A 25,452-nucleotide genomic window follows, 5' to 3' on the forward strand; every position below is an offset into this window, starting at 1 on the left:
TGGTGATCATCTCAGTGGAACACCAAAATACTCGTGAGCCTCTAAATCCAATGCATTATACTTGCAGTAACTGACTTGAGGAAGCCAGCAGTTCAGCAGGCCTGGAAGTCAGCCTCCATCTGGTCTGACCTCCCCAGACGCTCCTGCTCTGGCCCCCCTGCAGCCTTGCCTTTGGTCTCTTCTCCACAAGGGAGATGCTCCGTGTTCCCAGGTGTAGATGGGCTCCAGGGTTTCAGAGAAACATGAACCAGTTTCCATGATCAAATCAGTCAGGCTTGAGTAAAAAGCAGAACCAACCAAAAAGGGGTGGGGATGTGGGTAGAGTGTCAGTATTTAGCTCAAGGCTTCCTTTCATGAAAACAAGCATAACTTCCAGTATCAAACAGATGTTCAAAGGAAAGGACTGCTCCTCACTTTCTCTGGTCACTTGATATTCATGGGGTCTTCCTTGAACCTGGGGCTGGAGCGGGGTGGAGAAGCGGGGAGATGTTCTGTGTATGTGCTGTAGATGCCATTGCCTTGATGAATGACATGGTTTGGTTTGGTTTGTTTCCCTCCCCTTTTGTTAATTCTCTGTGTTCTTTTTCCTTTGTGCTGCACGATTAGGACCCTGCAGTGGGACACAGACCCCTCAGTGCTCCAGCTGCAGTCAGACTCAGAACTTGGGTATATGTCTGCTCTTTTGTTACTCCTTTTATGATTTCTTTGCTATAGTTGTGTTGAAATGCTGGAGCTGTTGTTTGCTCATGTTTTTTTTTTCCCCTTTTGTTGAACTTCCAGTTGGAGAAGTTTATTTCCTTCTGTTAGTTTTCCTTATAAAGTTAAGCTCTGAAGAAAGTCCCTCTTTGTGGAAAACACCACAAAAAGGTGGCTTTGATTTCTCCTTAATTCCTATCACTGCAAAACAACACTCTTCTAAAACAAAAATATAAACTTACACCCACCCCTCTGCTTCAAGGTGGGGCACAAGTATTCTGTGGGAGGAGATACATTTGAGTATACCCTTACCATCCTTTGCTTCTACTAACAAATTGCCTTAGGGTTAATTTTTGTCTCAAATTGATATGAAAATGTCTTGTCTTGTGTGTTTCCTTTCCTTTTCACTTTTTTGGGGAGTCACAGGAAGCATTTATTTTGAATTAAGTTTGAACATATAAAGATTCCTGTTAAAGAAAAAGCAAATTTGTTCAATTTCTCAAAATTAAGAAATCTCAAATATTGATGGATAATATCGCCTACATTGGAAAGATTTTTTTTTTCCAGATGGAACTGTACTGTCACAGGTTAAAAGATAGCTTCAGAATGGAAAACTCATTCCCAAAGAATAAAACACACAAGCATATCCTAGAAACTGAATTTATTTCTCTTGTGGGACTGGAGTTAGCCATAGTGATGCATGAGATATTTCCAGAGGGGTGCTTATACCAGCTCTTGCTCAAGCTCAGGACAGCCAGCCTGTGTGTTTCTCTTCCCAGCTTTGCATTCAGTGAAATCAGCCATGGTGGAAGTATTTACACTATAAAAATTGGCAAATGCTACAAACCAGGGCTTGCTCCCTTTCCCTCAAGCCAGTTAACAAACATTTACCAAATATGCCACTCGGTCCCTCCATATGTGAATAGCACACTTTATTACAGTATTTTATAAAATTATCATTTTTTTCTAAATTTAACCCCATAAATCTCAAAGTGGCCATTTATTTACTTGTTTGTTTATTTATTATTTATTTTGAATTTCTGAGATTCCTGGGCATGTATCTGTGGGTTTCTATCAATGTCAGTGCCTGCTGTAGGTGTCCCGGGAGGTTGAAGGGCTGGCTGGGTGTTAGATTAAATGCCATCTGCCCGTGTCCCTTTGTATGCAAGAATTCTCAGGAAACCCACAAGCCTGCTAAACCAAAGAAATATCCCAACATTTCAGGTAGCTAACCGAAAACACTTTTTCAACATTACTAAATTCTTGGCTATTTAGTTTTGTAGTGTATTGTATGTCATATTTCAATTTTTATTATTTGAATGACCAAGAAATGTGGCTTAAATCAAGCACAGAAACATGAAGATACAGCATGTTACAATTCAGGGGAATTTCAGAGTGCAATCCTTCAATATTTCATTGTGTTTAAAAAAAAAATAGAGGATGGAACTGGCACAGACTCTACCCGATGCACTTAAATTAACAGATTTTTAGACAGATTGTGGCATTGCTAAATTACACTTGCTGATGTGGAACAGTTGGGAATTTTCCCATTTATATGTGTTTTCTAAGCTAAAACTCAGTTGACTATGCAGATTAAAACTTGTGACTTACTCTGGGGAGGTGGCGTATCTGTGGCTCCCACCTTGCCTGTCACATTTTACTTCAGAGCAGGTCCAGTGAGTCAGAGAAAGATGAGAAATGAGATTTTCTGTTCGCTGAGTGGTTGGTCGTAGAGAGTTTGTAAGGAGCATTCAGACTATTTGAGAGAAGAGATGATTTTAGCCAAGTTACAATTTCAAATACTGATTAGTGAAAATTTCCCTTTTCTGACAGTTGGTGTAGGGCAGTCTTTCTCTCATACACAGTTTTGTGGAATATACTTCTGGCAACAAGATTTTTCTGGAGATTTTATTTCCTCTTCTTGATGCTTGGCATGGGGTTGACCATAGCCCATGGCTTGCCCTGTCCCTTTGTTTTTTTTAATCGAAGGATAGTTGACATTCACTTGATTTTTTTAAACAGCTTTATTGAAGTATAATTGACAAAAAACAAACAAAAACCCTACACACATTTACTCAGATTGGTAAGTTTTAACAGGTGTACACATTTTATGAAACCATCACCACAACAAAGATGATAAACAGATTCATCATCCCCAAAAGTTTCCTCACAGCCCTTTTAACCCTCATCCTGCTTCCTCCCAACCTTCAAAACAAACAACTGGTTTTCTTTCTGTCACTATACGTTCGTTTATATTTCCTAGAATATCATATGAATGAAACCATGCGATAGGCACTCGTTTGACTGACTTCTTTCATGCAGAATAACTATTTTGACATTGATCCACGTGAGATGTGTATCACTAGTTCATTCGTTGCTATTGCTGAGTAGTCCTTCGTCTGGATATGCCAGTTTGTTTATCCAGCCACTTTGATGTACATTTGAGTTGTTTCCAGGGTTTTTTTTGCCCATTACAAATAAAACTGATGAGCATTCATGTACAGATCATTTTATAGACATATATTTTCATTTCTTTTGGGTAAATGTCACCAAATTGAATGGCTGGATCATATAGTGCATGTACATTTAACTTAAGAGACTGTCAAGGTATTTTCAAAGCGGTTTTATCAGGATACATTCTCACCAGCAGTGCATGAAGCCCTCAATCCCTCCCCATTCTTGACAACACTTGACTTGGATTTTTAAAAATATTAATTTTTTTAAACACTATTAGAGGAGTGCAGTGGTATCTCACTGTGGTTTTAATTTGCATTTCCCTAGTGACAATGGTGTTGAATATCTCTTTATGTGTTTATTTGCCACATGAATATCTTCTTTGATGAAATGTCTGCTTGAATCGTTTGCCCTTATTGTTTATGAATTGGGTTGTTTTCTTATCATGGAGTTTTGAGAGTTCTTTATATATTTGGGATACAATCCTTCATTCGATGTGTAGTTTGTAAATATTTTCTCCCCACTTGTGACTTGTCTTTTTTATTCTCTTAACAGTGTCTTTAAGAAAACAAACCTGTTTAATTTTGACAAATTCCAATTTACAAATTTGATCTTTTATGGATCATGCTTTTGGTGACATAATTTTAATATCAAGGATTCCTTAAATAGGTGGTAGAATACAATCGTCTATGAAATGGTTTGAGTTTGGGATTTTATTGTGGGGACTATTTAAAAAACAAATTCAATAATTTTAATAGTAGTGGAGCTATTGAGGAAATCTATATTTTTCTGAATGAGCTTTGGCAGTTTGTATCTTTGAAGTAATATGTCCATTTCATCTCCATTGGCAACTTTATTGACCTAAAATTGTATATGTATTCTGTTATTATCTTATTTTGTATATGTATTCTATTATCTCTTTACTCTATAGCTACAGAATCTGTAGATATAGTCACCTGTCTCATTCTTGATATTGGCAAATTTTGTCTTATATCTTTGTCTTCTGGTAAGTATGGCTAGAGGTTTATCAATTTTATTGATCTTCTCAAAGAACCAGCATTTGGATTCATTGATTTTCTTTATTTTTTTATTTTCTATTTCACCAATTTCTACTCTGATATTTCTTTTGCTTACTTTATGTTTAATATGCTTTTCCTCTTCTAGTTTCTTAAAGTAGAAGCAGACTTGAGCAATGACTTGAGATCATTCTTCATTTTTTTTTTAACGTTTATTTATTTTGAGAGAGAGAAAGTGCAAATGGGGGAGGGTCAGGAGAGGGAGAGAGAGAGAATCCCAAGCCCTGGTGCAGGCTCAATCTCAAAACTGTGAGATCATGACCTGAACTGAAATCAAGAGTCAGATGCTTAACCAACTGAGCCACCCGGGCACCCCGAGACTTTTCTTCATTTCTAATATAGGTATGTAGTGCTATAAAATTCCCCTTACTTACTGCATCTTGCAAATTTTGATATATTTCAATCATTTTCATTGAATTCAAAATACTTTCCCGTTTCCCCTTTTTACTTCATCTTTAAGTGATGAGCTATTTGGAAGTGTGTTATTTAGTTTCCACATATTTGGGTTTTTTCCAGAGATCTTTATGTTATTGATTTCTAATTAAATTTTTTTTGGTTACAGAACATATTTTGTACTATTTGTGTCCTTTTAATTTGTTCAGACTTAGTTTATGGTCCATAGTATGATCTGTTTTAGTAAATGTCCTATGTGCCCTTGAAAAGGATGTGTTGTGCTGTTGTTCCACAAATGCTCTATAAATGTCAGTTAGGTCAAATTGGTTGATTATGTTGTTTCAATCTTCCGTATCTTTTGCTAATGTTCTGTTTGTTGGCTCTATCAATTATTGCTAGAAGGGTGAAATTTCTAACTACAGTTTTGAGTTTTCCTATTTCTTGCAATTCTGTCAGATTGTGCTTCATGTATTTTGAAATATTGTATTAGGTGCAGAAATGTTTAAGATTCTCATGTCTCTCGATAAATTGATGTCTTTATCATTATGAAATGAACTTCTTTGTCCTTGGTAATATATTTTGCTCCAAATCTCCTTTGTGTGACATTAATATTAGCCACTCTAGCTTTCTTTTGATTAGTGTTAGCATGGTATATCTTTTTTCACTCTTTAACTTTTACTTTTATTTGTTTCTTTACATTAAAAGTACATTTCTTATAGACAACATGTAATTGGGTGTTATATTTTTATCTGTTCTAATAGTTTCTGTCTTTTAATTGGGATATTTGCACTATTTGCATTTAATGTAATTATTGATATGGTTGGGCTTAAATCTGTACTACTGATATTTGTTCTCTATTTGTCCTATGTATTCTTCTTTCCTTTTATTATTTTTTTTTGTACTTCCTTTTGTATTGAAATTTTTATTATTCTATTTTAACTTTTTCTTGACTTATTAGCTGTATCTCTTTGCTTTATTATTTTAGTGGTTGCTTTAGTATTTATAATGTATATCTTTAATCTATCATGATCTACCTTCAAATGATATTGTTCCACTTCCTGTATAGTACAAGAACTTCTTAATATGTTTACATTTATATTTAACTTCTTGATTTTCGTGGTATTGTTGTCATACATTTTGTTTTTAATTCTGTTATAAAGCATACACTGCCTTATTTTTATTTTTGTGTAAGTAGCCAATTATCACTGAAATTAAAATATTAAGAAAAAATATCTTATATATTTACTCATGTAGTAAATACTTTTCTGATGTTTATCATTCCTTTGTATAGATCCATATTTCCACCTGGTATAATTTTACTTCTGCCTGGTGGATATCCTTTAACATTTCTTAAAGGAAAGGTCTTCTGTTAAGGCAGAAATTCACTAATTTTGAGCAATTTGATTACTATGTACCTTGATAAAGTTTTCTCCATGTTTTATGTGCTTGGGTTCACTGAGAGTCTTTGGATCATTGGGTTTAGAGTTTTCAACAAATTTGGAAAAACTTTACCATTATTTTTGCATATATTTTCTTCTGTTCCTTCTGCTCCTCTGGGAACTCAAATCACATGTATATTAGGTTACTTGAAAATTTTCCATGGTTAAATTGCTTTATTTACTTATTTTTCTTTTCTATCTGTGTCGTTGTTTGTTTTGGTTTGGTTTGGTGTTTGCCAATTGACACGGGCTGAAAGAGAGCCTTTTATTACTTTAATGTACAGAAAATTCAACAGTGTTCACTTAGCCCAGTTTGGTGGTCAGTTCTTTAGCCTTTGCCTTTTCCAACTTGGCGATGCGAGCCGCCAACTTTGGACCCAGGACATTGCCTCCCCAGTGGCGGCGGATCTCATCGTGTCTGTCATTATAATTGGACCTGATGGCTTCCCCAGCTTAGCCAGAGCTCCTCCGTCTTCTGAGTTAACCTGTGTGAAGGTGACAGTGGTGCAGGTCATCCTGTGGACCAGGTGCCCCAGGCTGGCCTTCTGCTTGATGATACATTAGGGAACCTCCATCTTATGACACAGGGCAGGCAGAAAGACAACCAGCTCAATAGGATCCACATCATGTGCAATCACTACCAGCTGAGCCTTCTTGTTTTCCACCAAGGTGGTGACAGAATTAACCCCAGCTTGAAGGACAGGTGGCCTTTTAGTGGGGACATCCCCTTTGCCGGCAGCTTGTAAGTCCGGGCCAGCAATCTCTGCTTCTTCCCTTGCTTGGTCTCTGGTCTGTATTTGTGGGCCAGCTTAAGCAGTTGAATAGCTGTTTGGTGGTCCAAGGTCTGGGTGAACTGGTTAATCACAGGAGGCCCTTTTAGACGTACAGAGAATAACCTTTTGCTGCTGCAGCTGGATGTAGTAGGGCCATTTGACAAAGTGCATGAGGTCTCTTTTGGGCTGGATGTCCTGTCCAATGACAAAATTCTCGGGCTTTTTCTCAAACAAGGGATTGACTACCTTCTAGGCCTCCTGCTTCTTCACAATAGCAGGGGTTGGGGCCACCTTCTTCCCCTTGGCCTTCTTTCCTTTCGGCATCTTGGATAGCTGGAGGAGAGAGAAAGGGGATCTGTGTTTTATTTAGGATAATTTCCATTGTTTGTATGTGTGTGTATGTTCACTAATCTTTTATTTTGTGGTTTCTAGTATTTCAAAAAAAAAAGTACTCAATGACTTTTTAATTTCATACATTGTAATTTTCCTTCTAGAAGTTCAGTTTGGGTCTTTTAAAGAAATCTTATATGCGTGGGGCCCATGGGTATCTCAGTCGGTTAAGCCTCCCACTCTTGACTTCAGCTCAGGTCATGATCTCATGGTTCGTGGGTTTGAGCCCTGGATTGAACTCTGTGCTGGTTGTCTCTCTCAAAATAAATAAATAAATTTAAAAGGAGAAATCTTACATGTTTCTACTTAACTTTTTGAACACTTGAAGTACAGTGTTAATCTGTCTTAGTTCTGGGTCAGTTGCAATTGTTGACATATCTTTTCATTATAGTCCTTTTTTCCTGTTTCTTTGTAGGTCTGCTGATTTTTGGTTATGTCAGACATTGTGAATATTAGTTTGTTAGGTATTGTCTATATCTGAATTTATAGAAATCTTCTTGAGATTTGTTCTAAGATACAGTTAATTCACTTGGAAACAGTTTGATCCTTTCAAGCCCTATTTTTAAGATTTCTTAGTTGGGATTGATGCAGTGCTCAGCCTGGGGCTAATTAATTCCTGCACTGTACACAATGACCCATAAATCTTGAGGTTTTCTAGCCTAGTCGGTGGGAACAGGCACTAACTGTGTGAGTGCCCAGAACTGTTACCTTTAATTTTTTCAGGTAGTTCTTTCCTTGGCCTCAGATGATTTCCTCACATACTTGCACTATATTAGCACTAAGCTGAATCCTCAAGGGAAACCCTTTGAAGATCTTTTGAGTTTTCTCTTTTTGTAGTATTCCTTTCTATTATTCTGTCCTGTGAATTCTAACTGCCTTGGTATCCCTAGACTCTCAGTTGTCTCCTTAACTTAGGGAGTCTGCTAGATTTCACCTGGATTACTTCTCTGCACCATGGCCTGAGAACTCTCTGAATGCAGTAAGCTGGGGCAGTTATTGGACTCATCTTTTGTTTCCCTCTTTCATATATTAGTGTCCATCATTGCTTGACCCCCAGTATCTTACAAACCGTTGTTTCATTCAAACTGCTGTCTTCTTTTTTTTTTTTTTTTTTTTTTTTTTTTTTTTTTAGAATAAATCTGTTTTCTATCACTCCACCCTGGCTAGCAGGACAAATATTGTGTCACTTGATTCTGATTTGTATGTTATCTATGTGATCAGTAAAGAAAATGGCATCGTAGACAAATAAGGGAGATAATATGACATTTAGGAAAAAGAAAGCTTTAAGAAAATTCCAAATAAAATGAGAAAATAAATTTGACCCATTTGTTTTTTAACCAAATACTTATGAAAGTACCAAAAATGCTTTGCTTTCTTATGCTATTACAGTAAATTAAGTGAATTGAAGATGATAGAAGTAGAAAGTGAAATAATAGGATAAAAAGAGTCAATTAAAAGATCACAGTATAGAAACAAATCTACATAAACTGGGAAGTGAAATTTGGGGTTGCGATGGGGAAGTTTGAGAGAGGGATTATATTTTAAATATTTTTTGTTCTTTTATGTAGGAAACATAAGTACAGATGCCACCATGAGATTGTCAGTATTTAGGGAGATGTGTTGAGTCAGCACAAGGGGAGAGGGAAGCAAAGATTCTCAACCACGAGTAGATATCAATAAGCAATAAGGGTCTTTTGTGGCCCATCACTCAAAATTGTTAAACCCAATAGCATATAGGAATATTTAGTACCTTCTGATTATACTGGAGCCTCACAACTGTATGTCCTCTGTGTCATTGTATATTAAACTCTTGGTAGGTTTTTAAAAATATTTGGAACAAAGTGAGAATGAGAAGAAACCTGCTGTGAGGGATGTGGCTGCTCCTTCCTGAAGGAGGCACTTAGGGATGCCTTCTATCCTTGGGAGACATTGGTAGAAGGTGGTGACCTCTCCTACCTCAACCTTTCCTTTATTCTCAGCTGAGAGAGAGGGCGAGTGTTAACTCCTGAATCCACGAGGCACCATCCCATACTGCTGTGGAGAAATAGAGAGATCACTCTGTCAAGAATAGAAATTAAAGTAGCTCTATGAAGGCACTAGAAAAACATGTATTTTCAAGAGGGTGGTAGGTGTTTGAGAAAATCTAGACAGGCAGTTTTAGAGGACTTTTCACATTTAAAATCGTTTTGATTTGACTAACAGAACAGTAATAACCTCATTAGCGTTTGATGAAGTAACCCTCTTTTTGCTTGTTCTTCAAGAGTTTTACCAAATGTTGTTTATTATGTTTAAATCCCTGGTTTGAATTAATTTTTAAGGTTTCCTATGTAACAAGGTCTAGTATTTTCTTGAGAAAAATGTGGGTTGTATTCTTCTTGAGCATATGGATGATCTCTGCCTTTTTTTTTTTTAAGTTTATTTGTCTATTTTGAGAGAGAGCATGTGAGCAAGGGAAGGGTAGAGGGAGAGAGAGAGATTCCTGAGCAGGCTCCACACTGTCAGTGCAGAGCCCAATGTGGGGCTCGAACCCACAAACTGTGAGATTGTGAACTGAGCCGAAACCAAGAGTTAGACGCTTAACCAACCGAGCCACCCAGGCACCCCAATATCTGCCTTTTTGAAAAATGTTTTATTTATTTTTGAGAGAGAGAGCATGAGTGGGGGAAAGGCAGAGAAAGAAGGGGACAGAGGATCTGAAGCAGGCTCCAAGCTGACAGCAGTGAGCCCGATGCGGGGCTGGAACTCAAGAACTGTCAATCTCTGCCTTTTTAATAACACCTAATCACACACTCTGTGGAAATTGAAATATGGAACAGCAGCTTATAACCTGTGTGTATCAAAAGGTAATGGTAAAATGCATTTCAGAGTCTGTAAGTATATAGTAAAATTTGACCCATGAAAAACTTCAATAAACTGGTTTTAACAGATTCAATTAAAAGTCACAAGAGAGAGAGAAAACACTTTACTTACCTCTTAAGGTACTCATTTATCCAGTCCTCAAACATTTCTTGAGAAGCTACTTGCTATCAGCCAGTCTTTGTTTTCTGTTCTCAAGAACCTTGAGTAAGCAGGTAGAGGATATTTTCTGTTCCACACTAGCAGCAGGATTTTCATAAAACTTTATTCTTTTTTTTTTATTCCATTTCAGAAACATGAGTATGACCAGTTGGCAAGGATGTCTGCTTATACGTTGGTCCTAAGTGACTTAAAGAATTGTTTAAATTTATAGCTTTATGTTGCAACTTCTACAGAAGGTTGTTCATGAATATTAAGTCAGTAAAAGGCCATTTCAACCAAATTTTTATATTATTATTGTTTTTTATGTAATATTGGAGAGAACACACTTCTGTGCTGCCTGTTTTTGTAATTCTGAACTTTCAGTTTTCCTTTGTAAGGTGGACACGTGACAGCAGAACCCCCACTCATATTGCCAAGCTGTATTGTAACCGTGACTATTTTGACTTTTCTCTTATCCTGGAAATTTGCAAGATTTACTTGTGTTATGAAATTCAAGGCAAACCCTTTGGCTGTGCCTGTTGACTGAGCCAGACTTGACATTTGCTTCTGTTCAGCAAAAATACTTTAGCTGCCAAACTAATATCTCTGCACAGTAAGAAGTAAATATCATGGAAATGAAATAAATACCTCTCAAATGATTTTTTTAAATGTGAACATAGAAAATGGAAACTCATCTCTTTTGAGGTAATCAGAAAAGGTCAGCCATCAAGTTGCTTTCCAGTTCTTGGAGGAAAACACCCACTTAGAACATAGGTGATAAAGGGAGTGTGGTAAGGGGCTGCCTGCCAGGTTCACTTCCATTGTGTGGCGCCCCATCGTCACCTTTCCTCCACGTGGTGTCCCATTCCCAATCCAAGGAATCAGTTCTTGAGATGTCACACCTTGACACAACTAATTATACTATGGTACAGTGTTTGGAAAACAAATTGACCTTTGTCATTTCATATTACGTGAGTTTCTGTGCCCTTGGCTGCCTATATTCTTTCTTTCTATGGATGCAGCATTTTCTCATCTGACTCTCATTTGGTGGCTTCCAGGGCCATAATTTCTGTTTTGTCTTCTTTTCTGAGCTTTGGTCTTATATCTCGTACAATGGGATAACCCTTCACCAGAAACTCATCCACTGAGGTACTCATTTTTTACCCCAAAGCATATCTTTCTGTGGATTCCTCTGTCTTCCAGTTATACCATTCACTTTTCTTCCCATAAGGCATGAGGCCTTGAAATAATCACCAGTCTGCTCCTTTTCCTTCACCCTCCATACCAAGTAAACTGCTAAGGTCTACCTTCATTTCTTTTCTAGAGTCACCAAAGTACGGCATATCCTTTCTGTTCCCTGTGCCATAACTACTGAGTGCTTTCTTATCACCTTGGACCAAGTCTCCACATTTCTTAGACTGCCGGTCACAAATCCAATAACCATGTCTCTGGCTGCGTCCTTTGAATTAGTGCTTTGCCTGGATTTTCTCTTTGGTTACTGAACCCACCCACCCTCTGCTTGTAGATCCTTTTGCGGTTCCCCCACACTCAGCTTGTAAGGTCCCACACACAGCCTCTGGTTGCTCACTTGTCAAAAAGAGATTTGATACCATTCTTTACATGGTTGCTATGCTAATAAGTTTGAAATGTTTCTTTGCAGTGGTCAATTTCTTACTCAGTAACTTTCAGTAATTTCCCATTATTTACAGCATGAAGTTCAAGTTCTTTAGCCCAAGATTTTAAGCCCTCTAAGAATAATCTGCTCACAGTGTACCTCTCAAAACTTACTCTTCCATTGCTCTTCAGCTTAAAACTTTTTTTTTTTCCCTGAAAACCTGATCTGTCAGGTATGAAATGTGAATTTGGTCTCCAGATCTTTTTGCACAAGACTGCCTCCCTAGGTTACCCTCCTCATTCCTTTCTACCTGAGTAGACTCACCTATCTTATCCTTCAAGACTCACATCAGGCCTTCAGTCTCAGTGAAACTTTATTTATTGAAGCACATGGTAATCTGCCCATTATACTCTCCTGTCCCACTTACTGTGCGGATCACTTATGTTGGCTTTTATTATTTGCTACTTTTCATTCCTATTTTCCTTTTGATGTATATGTTTGATCTCTTTATTCTGCTCATAATGTTAGGATCTGGGATAGTGTCATGTTTCAAAAATTGTGGTTGCTGATAATGATGTTGGCTGAAGTGGTTCCTTTGCCAGTTGTCAAAGACACTGTGCATACCCACATAAGATGTTTGGACAAGAAGGAAAATGGAACCATTCCCATTCTTGCTGTCTTAGGAAATCTTCTTTGAGAAGCCTCAAGGAATTTTAGAAGCAGCACTAGAAACATTCTTTGGCGGCACCATTAATGTATCATGGGATGAAATATTCACATGCAAATATGCAGGAATAAAACCCAGCAGGATTGAGTCTGGGTCCAGTGAAGACATTCTTTTATTCCTTAGCCTTGACCTACTTTGGCATCTGGCTGAATAACTCCTTGTCTCTGAGAATATCTGTTCTGGGTTTTATCTGCATGAGTTCCAAGTATCTTGGAGGCACCCCACCTTTATTTTTAAAGGCAATAGATAGTAGTTTCTTTGACAACTAGTGGGTGTTCTTTAGCACTCCACATGTAGGCCCAAAACAATGGCTGTCTCCATATTTTCAGGTTGCAGGTGCACTGGCTTTAGAAGCTGAAGTTCTGATGCTCGTGGCTTTGAAAAGAATGGAGACCTTTTCAGAACATAGGCACAAGAGCAGGGTATCGATTTTGGTAGATAACGCTTTGCTTTGCAAGTATTTTCTCTCTTTAGTATTAAAGAATGTTTAAAGTATTAAACACTTAAAAAATATCAGTGAAGTTTTTCTTCACTGTCATCCACTTTTGAAATGGGAGCCACATAGTATATATTTATTAGAATTCCAATGGCAATGCGCATGTTTCTCATGCTGTTAATGATAGGACAGAACCCTTCTATTTGGGATATAACCATTATTTTCGTCAACTTTGGTAGACATCATAGACAATGCTTAGGTCACACTTGGGGTTTTCCTCTTTCTTGAATAACGAAACTTTGTAAGCAGCTTAGCAAAGTCATGCTAACCTTACTGTGGTTGGATAGATATCAGTTGAACTCAAAACAGAAAAAATAATGGGGGTCTGTCTCCACTCATTCAAGGGAGTAGTTTTCTTCTTGTGATTCAGAATGTCCAACCAAGGACAAATGGACAGAACCTGGGTAGATTGGACTATGCTTGTGGTGAACTGGAAACGTTTACATCCTGAGCACCAGCCAGTGACCTTCTCAGACTTCAGATAGCTTCACTTTTTTATTCCTTGTCAAAATCTGATCTTTCTTTTCAGAAGAAACATTGCAACTTTCCTCAGCCAGCTTGTTAAGCCAAATTGACAGGATTAGTTGACAAGGAGGCTTCCAGGACTTTTAGTGGGAGTCCCACCCCAGCCCTGGGGAGATACGGGCCCTCTGTCATTCTAGGACCATGCCAAGTTAGCTTGTGAGGGATCGGGGTTCATTGCCCAGTGTCTCTGGCATCCTCTGCCTGACTCTTTAGTTTTTAGATATAGGAAAGACTTGCACTGGTCTCTTTGCCTGCCTCTTACCTCTTCTTCATCTTTGTTCATCTTTGCGTCTGGCCCGTCTCATAGAGCTTTATAAACTTGGTCCAGGGACATCCTCTCCTCCCTTTTCAGTGGGACTAAGGCCTCATCCTCTAGGAATTGGCTACATTCGGGGATCCCCAGGTGAATATGGTTAAACGGTGAAGTCTCTGTCCAGTATTTCTAACTCACTGGTACTCAGGCTTTAATGGGCATTGGAATCACTGGACTCTGCCCGCAGTGTTTCTGGTTCAGTAGTTTTCAGGTGGGGCCTGTGAATTTGCATTCTTACCTGTTCCCAAACGGTACTGCGGCTGCTGGTCAAGGACCACACTTTGGGAGCCCCTGCTCTAGGACTTCTGTTTGGGTTCCCTCTATATTTATTAAATGTGGTCACAGTGAATCCAAATATATGAAGCCTTATTGTACTTCTTAAGTGACACTGACTTGCTCTCTTATGATTATTTAGAACATGATACACATTTAATTCGGTGTATTTAAAATTCTATTAAAGCCTCTTATTTTAGAATAAACTACCAAGGTGAAAATACACAGTATAATTTAATAATAATGCCATGTCCACCTGGCATTTGATAATTCAAATCTCAGTTTACACTTCTGTAGGATGCCTTCTGCCTTTCCCCTTTTCTAGTCTTCTCTTCTTCCCACCTTTCCTTCCTCAAACATTGATTTAGTGCCTCCTCTGTACCTGACACTGAACTGAGGCCCAAGCTACAGAGATGAATCAGTAAGGGATAAATAAGCAAGCTTGCAGTCATATCAGACATGAAAAGAGGTGAATACAGTGGCCTGTATGAGGGGTGATAGCAGAAGTATCTGCTTGTACGTAGGTGAGAGCATGAGCTTTGTAGGAGGGGGAGTGGGATGGCAGCTAAGTGATCCCAGAGCCAGAACTGAAGAGCCAGTATGGAATTTATAGCCTGATTAGAAGGAAAAGGAATTATAGTAACATTAGTGCTACATTGGTTTTTTCCCCCCCTCTCTTGCTAAGCAGTTTAATTTGTATCCTTGTATAAAAGAAATATGAATTGATAAGGCTTGAATAAAAATAAAAAATATATGGTGCTCAAAGTTTGTACTTAAAGGAAATAACTACTGTGTACTTCATGTCTTAAACATTTTATAATAATTTTTTCAGCTGATAAAATTGTAGAAATGTTTTTCTACAAAAAGGGAAGTTGAAGAAGGCCTCGATCACAGAATTGTATAAATGGATGGATTCTGGATCCACTGACATGCAGGCCCCAGGACTGGTCTAGGAAATACTCAGAATGGAGGACTCAGAGAACACACCTAAGAGGAAGGTCTTTGCTGTGGAAGGGTGCCACCTACTGGCAAGCCTGTCTGAACCAGCTAGGACTGGGAACCATTGTGTGGTGCTCACCTTGCAAACAGGATCCTTCGATTATGTCCCAATAATATAGGCCTCGCTGTGTCTCAGGAATCCTTTCTCATACTTATATAAAATGATCACATGTGCTTGACCCTCTACTATATTAGGTTGTAAGAGTGTGCCTCAGTGAGGCTATGCTCATAAAGCATTAGGAAAAAAAATCAGAGGACAGGGTCAACAGAGAACAGTTTCTAAGAACATGGCCCTTAACTTGCTGTTTGACAGAGCCAAAGGCCTGGGTCTGTCACTTACTACCTTTGTGATTTTGAGCAAACGACTTACTATCGCTGAACCTTAATTTTTTAAAGTGTAAAAATGGAATAGGATGTAAAATTGTAATGAGGCTATAATAAGATAATATATAAAAAGTGTTTATCTGCATTATAACTACACAGTTACTAAAGCAACAGCAGAATAGCCACAAAGTATAAAAGCATTTGCTATAAATGCAGCTGAATCAATGTAGAGACTGCAGGGAAAGACACAGTAATCTATCCATTACCCAGTAAGAAGCATTATAAGCCGTTGCTTTAAAATTATAAATCATCTGAGACAAAATCACCCTCAAGGGAAAAGGACAAGTTCATTGATGTATCAACCAATCGGCACATGTGGAGAATCACTTCATCACAACTTAACTTTTATTTATTCTTGATGGCATGGGTTGAGTTGGGACCCTGGGTTTGCAAATACAGCATCAGTGAGGGACTGGTGGAAACTTTTTGATAGTTATTGAGAAAAGGAAACATTTTGTTTAGTGAGATAAGCTCACTCATGCAGACTAAGTTTTGACAGCTGAGAAGTGTCATGGTGATAATGCTTTCAGTTAAAGGAAAAGCAGATAGGGTCTCCCAAGCAGCCAAAAGGATACATGTGCCCATATAAAGACATTGGTGGGTGATTCTCATGCTTCATTGAAAGAGATCATCTTCAAATCTGCTGTCTTAAAGAATGTTTAATATAGAGCATTCATAAATCTGTCCTCTCTGGTTTTTTAAAACAAATACAAGCATCACCAGTCAAAAATAAATTAATTAAAAGTAGAGATGCTTAAGCCAGGAGCTGCTTGCTATGTGCCAGGCACACAAGTAAGTGCTTTGCAAGTATTAGCTTCATTCTGTCTTCACAACCACTCAGTGATGTGTACCCACTTTACAGATAAGAAACTTGAGGCTTAGTAGGGTTTGTCACTTGTTCAAAGCTTTCACCTACCATTCGGTTGATAAGTGACCAAGCATAGAATTTGAAGCCGTATTTGTTTCTGAATGAGTCCATGACTTGACCATTATGCCATACTGTCTTATCAGTTGGTTTTGATTTGCCATGGTGGATTATCAAATTATATGTCAGCCTCCTATTTCCAGTGCCTGCTGATGGTTACCCATCAAGATAGGCCTATGGCTTATATCCCATCAGCAAGAAACCCTAGAATCCCTGCCTGTAGGTGTAGGTACCTTTCAGTGGGAGTATGGAGATCTCTGGGCCTCACATAGATGCCCATAGAAGTCTAGGATCCAGGGCAATCCCTTCATGCCAGGGGTGACTTCATTTGAAAAGGTGGGGCTGTCATACCAGCATACATTTCTTTCCATATCTTTGCTTGTGTGATGCAGCCTGACCTCTCTCGACCTCAGAAAGAAGCTCTGGGCTATGAAACAGCAGGAGGGGCATTACCCCAAGCAGTCCTGGGGTGTCTATTCATGCTTGTTTTTTCAAGTGCTTGGAGAAAGACCTATTTCAGGAAAGAAAACATTCTTCTCTGACTTAAGATGTTAAACTAATACCTGAGCTTCTTACTTTGAAACTTTGAGCCTTTTACCTTGTTTGGCAACTTTGTTTCTAGTGTATTTTGTGTGTTTTCCACTAACTCTGTGTGAGGAGGCTGCGCGGAGTTCTGGGAACCCAGCCTGACATTCTGCGGTGCAGACTTGTGAGTGAGTGAGGCTTGTGAGGCCCAGGCCTGTGTGCAGCTACGACTATGGTCCTGGTTATGGCCACTTCAGAGATGGCCAAACAGGCTTGTTTTCTAACCGGCATTTAGAGAACTTTGTGCACATCTACTCTGTATACATCTGTGCTATCACCTCAGTTGTTTGAGTAGCTCCTAGAAAAGAAGAAAAACTTTTTTCCTAGAATGCTTGGGAGATTGTACAAGGAAATTTCCAGCTGTGACACGCATTTTTAAAATTTTATTATTGCTAGAAGTGCTAAAAATACAATGAGTCTGTGCCATCTGCTAGTAATAATTAAAAACAGTAATATGAATAAAATGTGCTTCTACTGGCCATAGAGAACTAGGGAGTGTAACTAGGATTCCCTGTATGTGCTATTGAGCTATGCATTTATTTCAGTTTTCATTACCTGTCAGAGAGAAGCATACATACTCTATGCCTGGAAATTTTTAAGAAACACAGTAGAATATGTCCCATCCTAATATTAAGTCTATTTGTTAAAAATAATGTTCCAGAAACTGTTTTAAGATGTAAGTGTGAAAATTATGTACATATGTGCACATAATACATATGTAGTATATGCATCATATGTGTGTCGTATATATACGTTCCCATAACAATCCTAATAGCAAGTAATAGTAATATCTCCATTTTATAGATGACAAAACTGACGTGCAGAGAGGTTAGGCACCTTGTTTAAGATCACACACACAGCTGGTAAGTGGGGGGGCTAGAGTCTACACGCTTAACCACCAGACTCTGCTGCCGCCATGATTTGGATGTTCCTGGGGGACTCAGAAGGCACTTCAGATTTCTGCAGTAACTCAGAAACCACCATTAAGAGCCCTAGGTAGGAGTTGGCTTGGTGGAAAAGGCACTGGACCAGTATTCAGGCCAACAGTACTTTAACCATGTATGAGTTCTATATACCTGGACATGTCTCTTACACTGCATTTCATTTTCCTCATCTATAAAATGGAGATGGTGATAACATCTTCCCATATGCCTCCTAGAGGTGTTGTGAGAACAGATGACGTGATAGATGTTAGAAACATCTGAAAACACTTGAAGCGTGACATAAATATTTAGAAATTGTTTTGCACATGGTCACAGTTGGGGAATTCCAAGCTAAAATCCTGTCACTCTTAGCCCAGTGCCCTCTTGACTCACCTATGCTTTAGCAATGTGCCTTTACACAGATTCACATGCTGATCTGTGTTACTTCCTCTTCTGGAGAACTGAGAAGTGTTATACTCCCTCTTGGAATGTGCTCCTCTCGATGCTATCATAGCAAACATGTTACTCCATTAAGAAATCATTTTTCTTTTCTTCTGACTTGAGAATCACTGCTTTTCCTTTGTCTATCTCATGTAAGAGGCTAGGATCTTGTATTACCAATGAAAATTCCCTTTATTGATTTAAAACAAGCAAAATCAAAGGTGCTCAGAATGGAAGCGTCTCCTCTGAGCCAGACCAAGACCTTGTTTTACAGATAGAAAAACTGAGGGTCAGCATGAGGGACCTATCTGACATCACCAGAAAATTAGGGCCAACGTGGGCCAAGAAGCCAAGTGTCCCAGCGTCCAGCCCAAGCCCCTTGCACTGAGAAACTGCAGGTTGGGGTTTGTGTTGGTCCTGTGCGTTATTACTGATAGCTTTTCTGCAAAGAACGCCTTCCCTCTTTTAAGTGTTTGTCCTTTGTTACTTACAGACGAAGACTGCACAGGCTGGGTGTGTCGAAGGTTACCCAGGTGGATTTTCTGCCCAGGGAAGTTGTGTCGTACTCCAAGGAGACCCAGACTCCTCTGGCTACACATCAGTCTGAAGGTAAATAAGCTATGTCTTTTATTTGCTTTCCATATTATCTCTAGGAGAAATTGCCAGGGTGTCACATCCTTCTTGGTTTTATATCTTTACCACAACCAATCTTCATAAGACATAAACATGATGACACACTGAAAGTGCAGATCTCCTTTGGCTCAGATTTTGACAGTTCTGGACAGGGAGCCTAGTGGTACTCCTCCAAAGGACCCATGAGCTTTAAAATGGATCACTTAGGTCACGCTTTGTCACAACTGTATGAGGAAGGACAAAATCATCACAGGATGACATTATAGAAACTTTTCTGAATTTTATCAATAAAAACAATGTGTACATTAAGATTCATCATTTTCAGGAGTCAGCAAGTAGCAGAACACCACCTGTTCCTCAAAATAAAGTATTCTGAACTACAATCACAACCAGTCATTGGTGTCTATAGTCTTTGTGGCTACTTTCTTGCTGTTATGGTAGGATTGAGTAACTGTGACACAGAACTTACACCTCATATAGCCAGAAATCTTTACTACAGTGTGGAACTTTATGGAAAAACTTCGCTGACCCCTGATTGGCTTTGCTATTCAGATGACAACACACTAGAGTGTCTTACCATTTAAAACTTAAAATCTAAAATTTAAAAAAGTTTTCCATGCACACTCCGCATAGGTAAATGGGAAGTGAATTCCATGCTTTCTTCATGCATACCAGAAAACGTCAAGTGGAAAAGTCAGATGCAAATCCCAGTCATTAAAAAAAATACAGTAAGAGAAATTGAAGCTTATAAAATGCTCCCTAGAAATGAGACATTACACTCAAGCAGAAGAGATATATGTGTGTAAGAGTTGTTTACATTGTTGGAAAACAGCATGATTGGCATAGCTAGGCAAATTCTCTTTTTACTTTATGTTATTTTACTTTTTGGTGTGGTGAAGAGAATGTTTGAGTTTGGGTTTCATTGTCATCATGTAGTAAATACTGAACACAAGTCATGAGGATGGAAAATGATTCGAATGTCTTGCTTGCTTTACAGCGAATATATAAATTAGTGCAGTTGGGTTTGTGCAAGCTACAGAGATTTTCAATTTTGGTTCCAAACATGTAATGTCCAAAGCGAAGTGAAGTCTGATTCCTTGAAGTAGAGCGTTGCCTACAGGTCTTCTGGAAACCTTTCCTGGGTAATACTGGGTGCTGCAGGGACAAGTTTTTGGTGACAGGGCCTCCATCTTTCAAATCTGAGAGTGAAATGAATTTTAGAAGCAAACAAGTAGCACCCTCTGGTGGTGGAATTTTAAACCAACCACTTAAACAACTTCAAGAACCTTCTATTAATGTAGCAGAAAATACAAAGTTAGAAAAGCTTTTTGGAGTTCACCTAGGCTATCCTTGGACCTCCAGGCAGATCAGAAAGATTATTAAAAAACAACCTCACCACCCAACCAAAACATTTGTTTGAGTTAATTTGCTGCCAGAGGTATTTGCAGGTCTGTAGCCTGAGGTATGTTTATTTAGCCCAAAATTTGACCCATAACATAAAGTTATACAACTGAAATCGGAGAAGGAGTGAATTTTACTTTGAAAATGTGTAGACTTCAGATACTGGAAAGGGTACAGAAATATTTACAAGGGAAGATAAATTAAGGATGAAAAGGCATCAACTCTAAACTTTTAAACTGGAACACATCAAAAGGAAAAGCCTGGGCATTTGTTTTATTACTGCAAAGAGAGCTTGGGAACCCTCATTATGCTGTGGTCCAAGCAGCAGGAAAGAAGGAATTTATTTCTCAGCTATTGGCAGAAGGTCTTCCTGTTTTGTTAACAAGATTCATAGAGGTTTTTTGTGGTGATGGGTGTTTCAATGGTTCAAATTCCACAATACAGATTTGAACTCAAAGCTAGCTACTGTAGCTCTAGACATTAAGCACTGCCCGATGGGTTTAGACTGGAAGAACTTTAGATTTGGGTTCAGCAAATTGTCCTCTTACCACAGATGATTCTTTGACCTTTGGCTACCTGCAGTCGCCCAGCTGCCTGGCTGACAAAGGTGCCCACTGCTTGCCTTTTACCTGCTGGGTGAAGGGAGCTGGCAGAGGGGGAGCTTGGGGAAAGCAGCAGGCAGTTGCAGGGAGAATCGACCACATGGCAGGTTTGGGTTGGCTTCTGATTTGGGGCTTGAGCCATGGCAATGTTTTCATGACAACTGCAGCCATTCGGAGGTAGGAAACAATGAACTACTGAATTTTATGACACACTGAAGCTCTTGCATGGATAATATTTAAAACTGTGGTGTATCTAAGACCCATAGCATATTTTTACCCATAGTGTAGGAAAGAATACTATTTTTAAAGTCATTTTGGAACTATGGGAAACTCAACAATATTCAAACGAGTGAAATCAGAGCATTGATACATTCTATATCCAATGGAGTTCAAGTGAATTCAGTTTTTTACATGTTACCACTTTAAAATGAAGGGGAAGGTACTTTGCCTAAGCTTAAGCTTCTTTTCTCCACCAACATTCTCTTAACTTGTGATCATAATGGCCTGTTCTGAGAAACACTCCAGAGAGTGATTTAAACCAGGAAGATTGGGGAATGAAGTCCATGTGAATACTATTTTTTTTTTTTTCAATTCAAATTTAGGTCATTAGTTGCAGAGAAAAAGGCTGAGAATAGGAAACACTGATTTGGGGAGCAGGTTATTTCTACTCCCAAAACATTTTAAACACATGCCTTTTATTCCCAAGTAGTAAGAAAGGAAAAAATTATGCATCCCTGCCAAACTACCTGTGCGTTGCCTGTTATTAATACTCTCTGGACTGACTGTGACTTCCTGAAATTAGTTAGGAAGCCGGTCTTCTGCATCCTTATTATAGTAGGTAAGTGACTGGCTCATGCTAGGTACCCAATAAATGCTGTTGAATGACAGAGGTGATGATGCCACAGACATATTGGAAACTCCTAAGTTCTATAATGACCTCTGGGAGAATGAGGATTTCTTAGCTTGCTGGTAATGTGTAAGCTGCTCTGGAAGGAGGAGGAAGAAACTTACACAACCTGTTGATAGTTTTGAGGTATTCTCTGATCTTCCTCTCCTCTTCATGATATCTTATAAATGGGAACTTAATGGCTTCATGTTGGCTACTCACCTTCCTTTTACTTCCTTCCCATGCCTTATTTCTTATACCCAAGAAAGACCAACCTGCTTTCATTTTCCAAGGTGCCACACAGCCTCAGCCTCCATACACTCGCACCTACTGCCCCCCTGCCCGGAATGCCATCTCTCCTATTTGCCTTCCTTTGGGAAGTCAAAGGAAGAAGGAACAGTCAAAGGTCAGCTCCTTGGTAATTACACTTCCGGTAGGCATCCCTCCTACTGTGGGCACAGTGCATTTCTCCTTTATTGTGCTGCATTTAACAATTATCTAAATGTCTGTCTGAAGCAGGCTGTGTGTCCTTCACTTCCATGCTGCACACAGTGCCTGGCACAAGGAAAGGGCTCAATGGACATCAATGGAAGAAATGGAGAATGACATGATACTGGAGGAATAAGAAAGAAGGAAGAGAAGGTATTCACTATCCTTCAGAGAGGAAGGAGAATGATCTATGCATTACGGCTACATTGGTTTATGGATTTTTAAAGGAAAAGTCATGAGAGTGAGATTGTGTGGTAAGGGGAGTTCAGTGTTGCCATTTCCGCCAGGCCACTAATTTCAGTCCTGGGGCTGGTGCAAGCATTAACTGCTGATGAACATGGCACAGTTCTGAGAATTGAAGGAGAAAATCATGGGATGACCAGGGTAGAGCAAAGCAGTCACCAAGTTTTTACTGTGCAGAGAGCAGAGACACTATTTAAATACTTTGATCTTGGAAGAGGTGTGCAGAAAAGTGGCTAAGGAAGGTTCTTGTTTCACATTTGCACTTTAAAAACATTTTTTTTCTTAACTGGTTGAAGAGCATTTCCACTTCGGCTTCCCATCTTCTTCAGCATACACTTAATACAGAAGCTGTAAGTATGAGGGTTGTCTAGAGTAGTCTAGTCTAGCATTGTCCAATAGAAACATAATGAGCCATTAATTTTAATAATGTTTTATTTAATCCAACATGTTAAAAATATTATCATTTTAATATGTAGTCAGTATAAAACTTATCAATGAGATATTGTAGATTCTTTTTCTGTATTAAGTCTTCAAAATCTGGCTTGTATTTTACACTTAGGACATATCCCAATTCAGACACTTAATTTTCATTGGAAATACTTGAATAGTAATTAGATTTCTTAAAATTTACAGCTGAAACAGCAGATTCATATGCCACAGTTGCCCCAAACATATTTAAAAGCTTTTCAGTAATAGAATCAAATACCAGTGTTTGAAGTTAAATAAAAGTAAAAATGCAGTTCTTCTGTTGCATTAGCCACATCTCAAGTACTCAGTAGCCACCCGGGGTTAATACCTCCTTTATTGGAAAGCTCAAGTCTACCACAGAGCAGCATTTCACGGAGTCAGAAGCTGAGACCTTCAAAGCCAGCCTGGTGTTCACTTCATCATGGATGGACAGAGACACTTGGGTGAGGAGACCTCCCTGACTTATAGAGAGCTCCCCCAGGGGCATGATGATGTCATAGATTCTCTTCCTTTTTATGAGATCAGCTATGTCGAAGCAGGTGTCAGATGATTGGACAGGAGCAAAGTTGTATGCCCAGGAGGGCAAGTCCACAAATAAGCTTCATTCTGCCATGATAGAGACAATTGTGGGCTCTCCTCTGGGTTCTCCCTTCATAGACCTCCCATAAACAATGGGGTTTTCATTGTTTCTGCTGTGTCTTCATGCTATACAAAGGACTGCTAAAGACCGTGTATGACCTCCTTGTTAGCTCTCTACACTTAATGCCCTTTTCCCTCTTCCTGCTCCCCTCTCTTTCTGTGTGAAGTGATTGGAGACAATGATCAAGATTTGAATTCTAAACTGCTTAAAGTTGAGTTCTAGATCTTCCTACACCTGGGGTATCTGGGTGACTCAGTCGGTTAAGCATCTGACCCTTGATTTCAGCTCAGGTCTTGATATCATTCATGAGTTTGAGTCCCGCATCAGGCTCTGTGCTGACAATGTGGAGCCTGCTTCAGATTCTGTGTCTCCCTCTCTCTCTCTGCCCCTCCCCCACTTGTGCTCTCTCTCTCTCTCTCTCAAAAACAAATAAACATTAAAAAAGAAGAATTGTTAAAGAAGTGAGGTTTTATGTTTTTGCAATACTGATGTGCCAAAAATTTAATATGTTTCCTTTGGTTTTGTAAATTATTAGTTAATGAAAATGTTATAATAATAGAGAAAAACATTTTAACCACAGAGCTTTACAAAATTACAAAGAAAATAATTCCCACTTATAAACATGTTTTGGTAGCATAGAAATACAACAGGATAATCGATTTTAAAAAACTCTCAAAAATATACATATTTCATTGGGTCAAAATTCTGTGGGGGAAGTGAGAAAATAACAATGTAAAATGACTCTTAAAGGAGACTTTGTTGTAGTAATTTCAAATGGTTGCTGGTGGATAGCAAATCACTTTGGTAATGGCTTCCACTGGGTACATTTAAAAATGCCTAGTGTGGGCACCTGGGTGGCTCAGTCAGTTAAGCATCTGACCCTTGATTTCAGCTCAGGTCATGATACCATTCATGAGTTTGAGTCCTGCATCAGGCTCTGTGCTGACAATGTGGAGCCTGCTTGGGATTCTGTCTCTCTCTCTTTCTGCCTTTCCCCTACTTGTGTATTTGCACTCTCCCTCTGTCTCTCAAAATAAGTAAACTTAAAAAAAATTTAAATCTCCCTACACCTTAGTGGCCCCAAGAGCGTAACTCTTTGTTACAAAATTGCCAAATAAAGTCATTTTCCAGAGAATCAAAGTGGAAATATTTATTTGGAGCCTTAAATACGAAACCAGGCAGTTCTTAGGGTTATAATTTCTTAGTGGAAGCAAATCCTAAAACCTCTGAAGATAACATGGGAGACCACAGGCTTTGGGGTTATAGCCTTAGCTCAAGTTCTTCTTCTGGTGACCACATTCTCTAAACATACTATTTAAAGAACAGCCAGGTATTTGGAGGTAACCCATGTTGGCATCTGGATGCAAATTAAAACTCCCTAGTGAAGATGACACACATTAATTTCATATTTAGTTTCAGTTCCATAGATAAGAATTGGTACTCTTCCAGAAGAATATTGACATCTGCCATGTTTTGCTTTCTTGAAATATGCCTGCTATTTCTCCTTTGACACTTAATTAAAGTTTTAATCTTCTTTCAGAGCTAACTGTAGAGGCTTCAGGCCCATTGTTAACAAGGTCAGTGGCTGAGGGATCCTCTCCTAGCATATTAGTTTTCTTTAGTAGTGTTAACCTTGTATCATCTTGGCAAGTCTCTTGAAAGACAA

At 38.8% G+C, this 25,452-nt stretch overlaps 1 protein-coding gene and 1 pseudogene across 5 annotated transcripts in view; one reads left to right on the top strand and one right to left on the bottom strand.

The window, feature by feature from the left end:
- Positions 1–25,452, top strand: part of DYNC1I1 (dynein cytoplasmic 1 intermediate chain 1) — a 313,409-nt gene that overhangs the window by 55,802 nt on the left and 232,155 nt on the right. For 3 of the 5 annotated variants that reach the window (XM_053896695.1, XM_053896694.1, XM_053896696.1), the window contains exons 5-6: positions 607–666; positions 18,918–19,033. In XM_053896695.1, the coding sequence (XP_053752670.1) occupies positions 607–666; positions 18,918–19,033 (176 nt within the window). The remainder of the gene's footprint in view (positions 1–606; positions 667–18,917; positions 19,034–25,452) is intronic. The other 2 variants (XM_053896697.1, XM_053896698.1) reach the window with 1 other exon arrangement.
- LOC109263718 (60S ribosomal protein L7a-like) lies at positions 6,355–7,178 on the bottom strand (annotated as a pseudogene).

The sequence above is a fragment of the Panthera pardus genome, unplaced genomic scaffold (genome assembly GCF_024362965.1).
Source record: "Panthera pardus isolate Hobbes unplaced genomic scaffold, ASM2436296v1 HiC_scaffold_8, whole genome shotgun sequence".
NCBI lineage: Eukaryota > Metazoa > Chordata > Mammalia > Carnivora > Felidae > Panthera > Panthera pardus.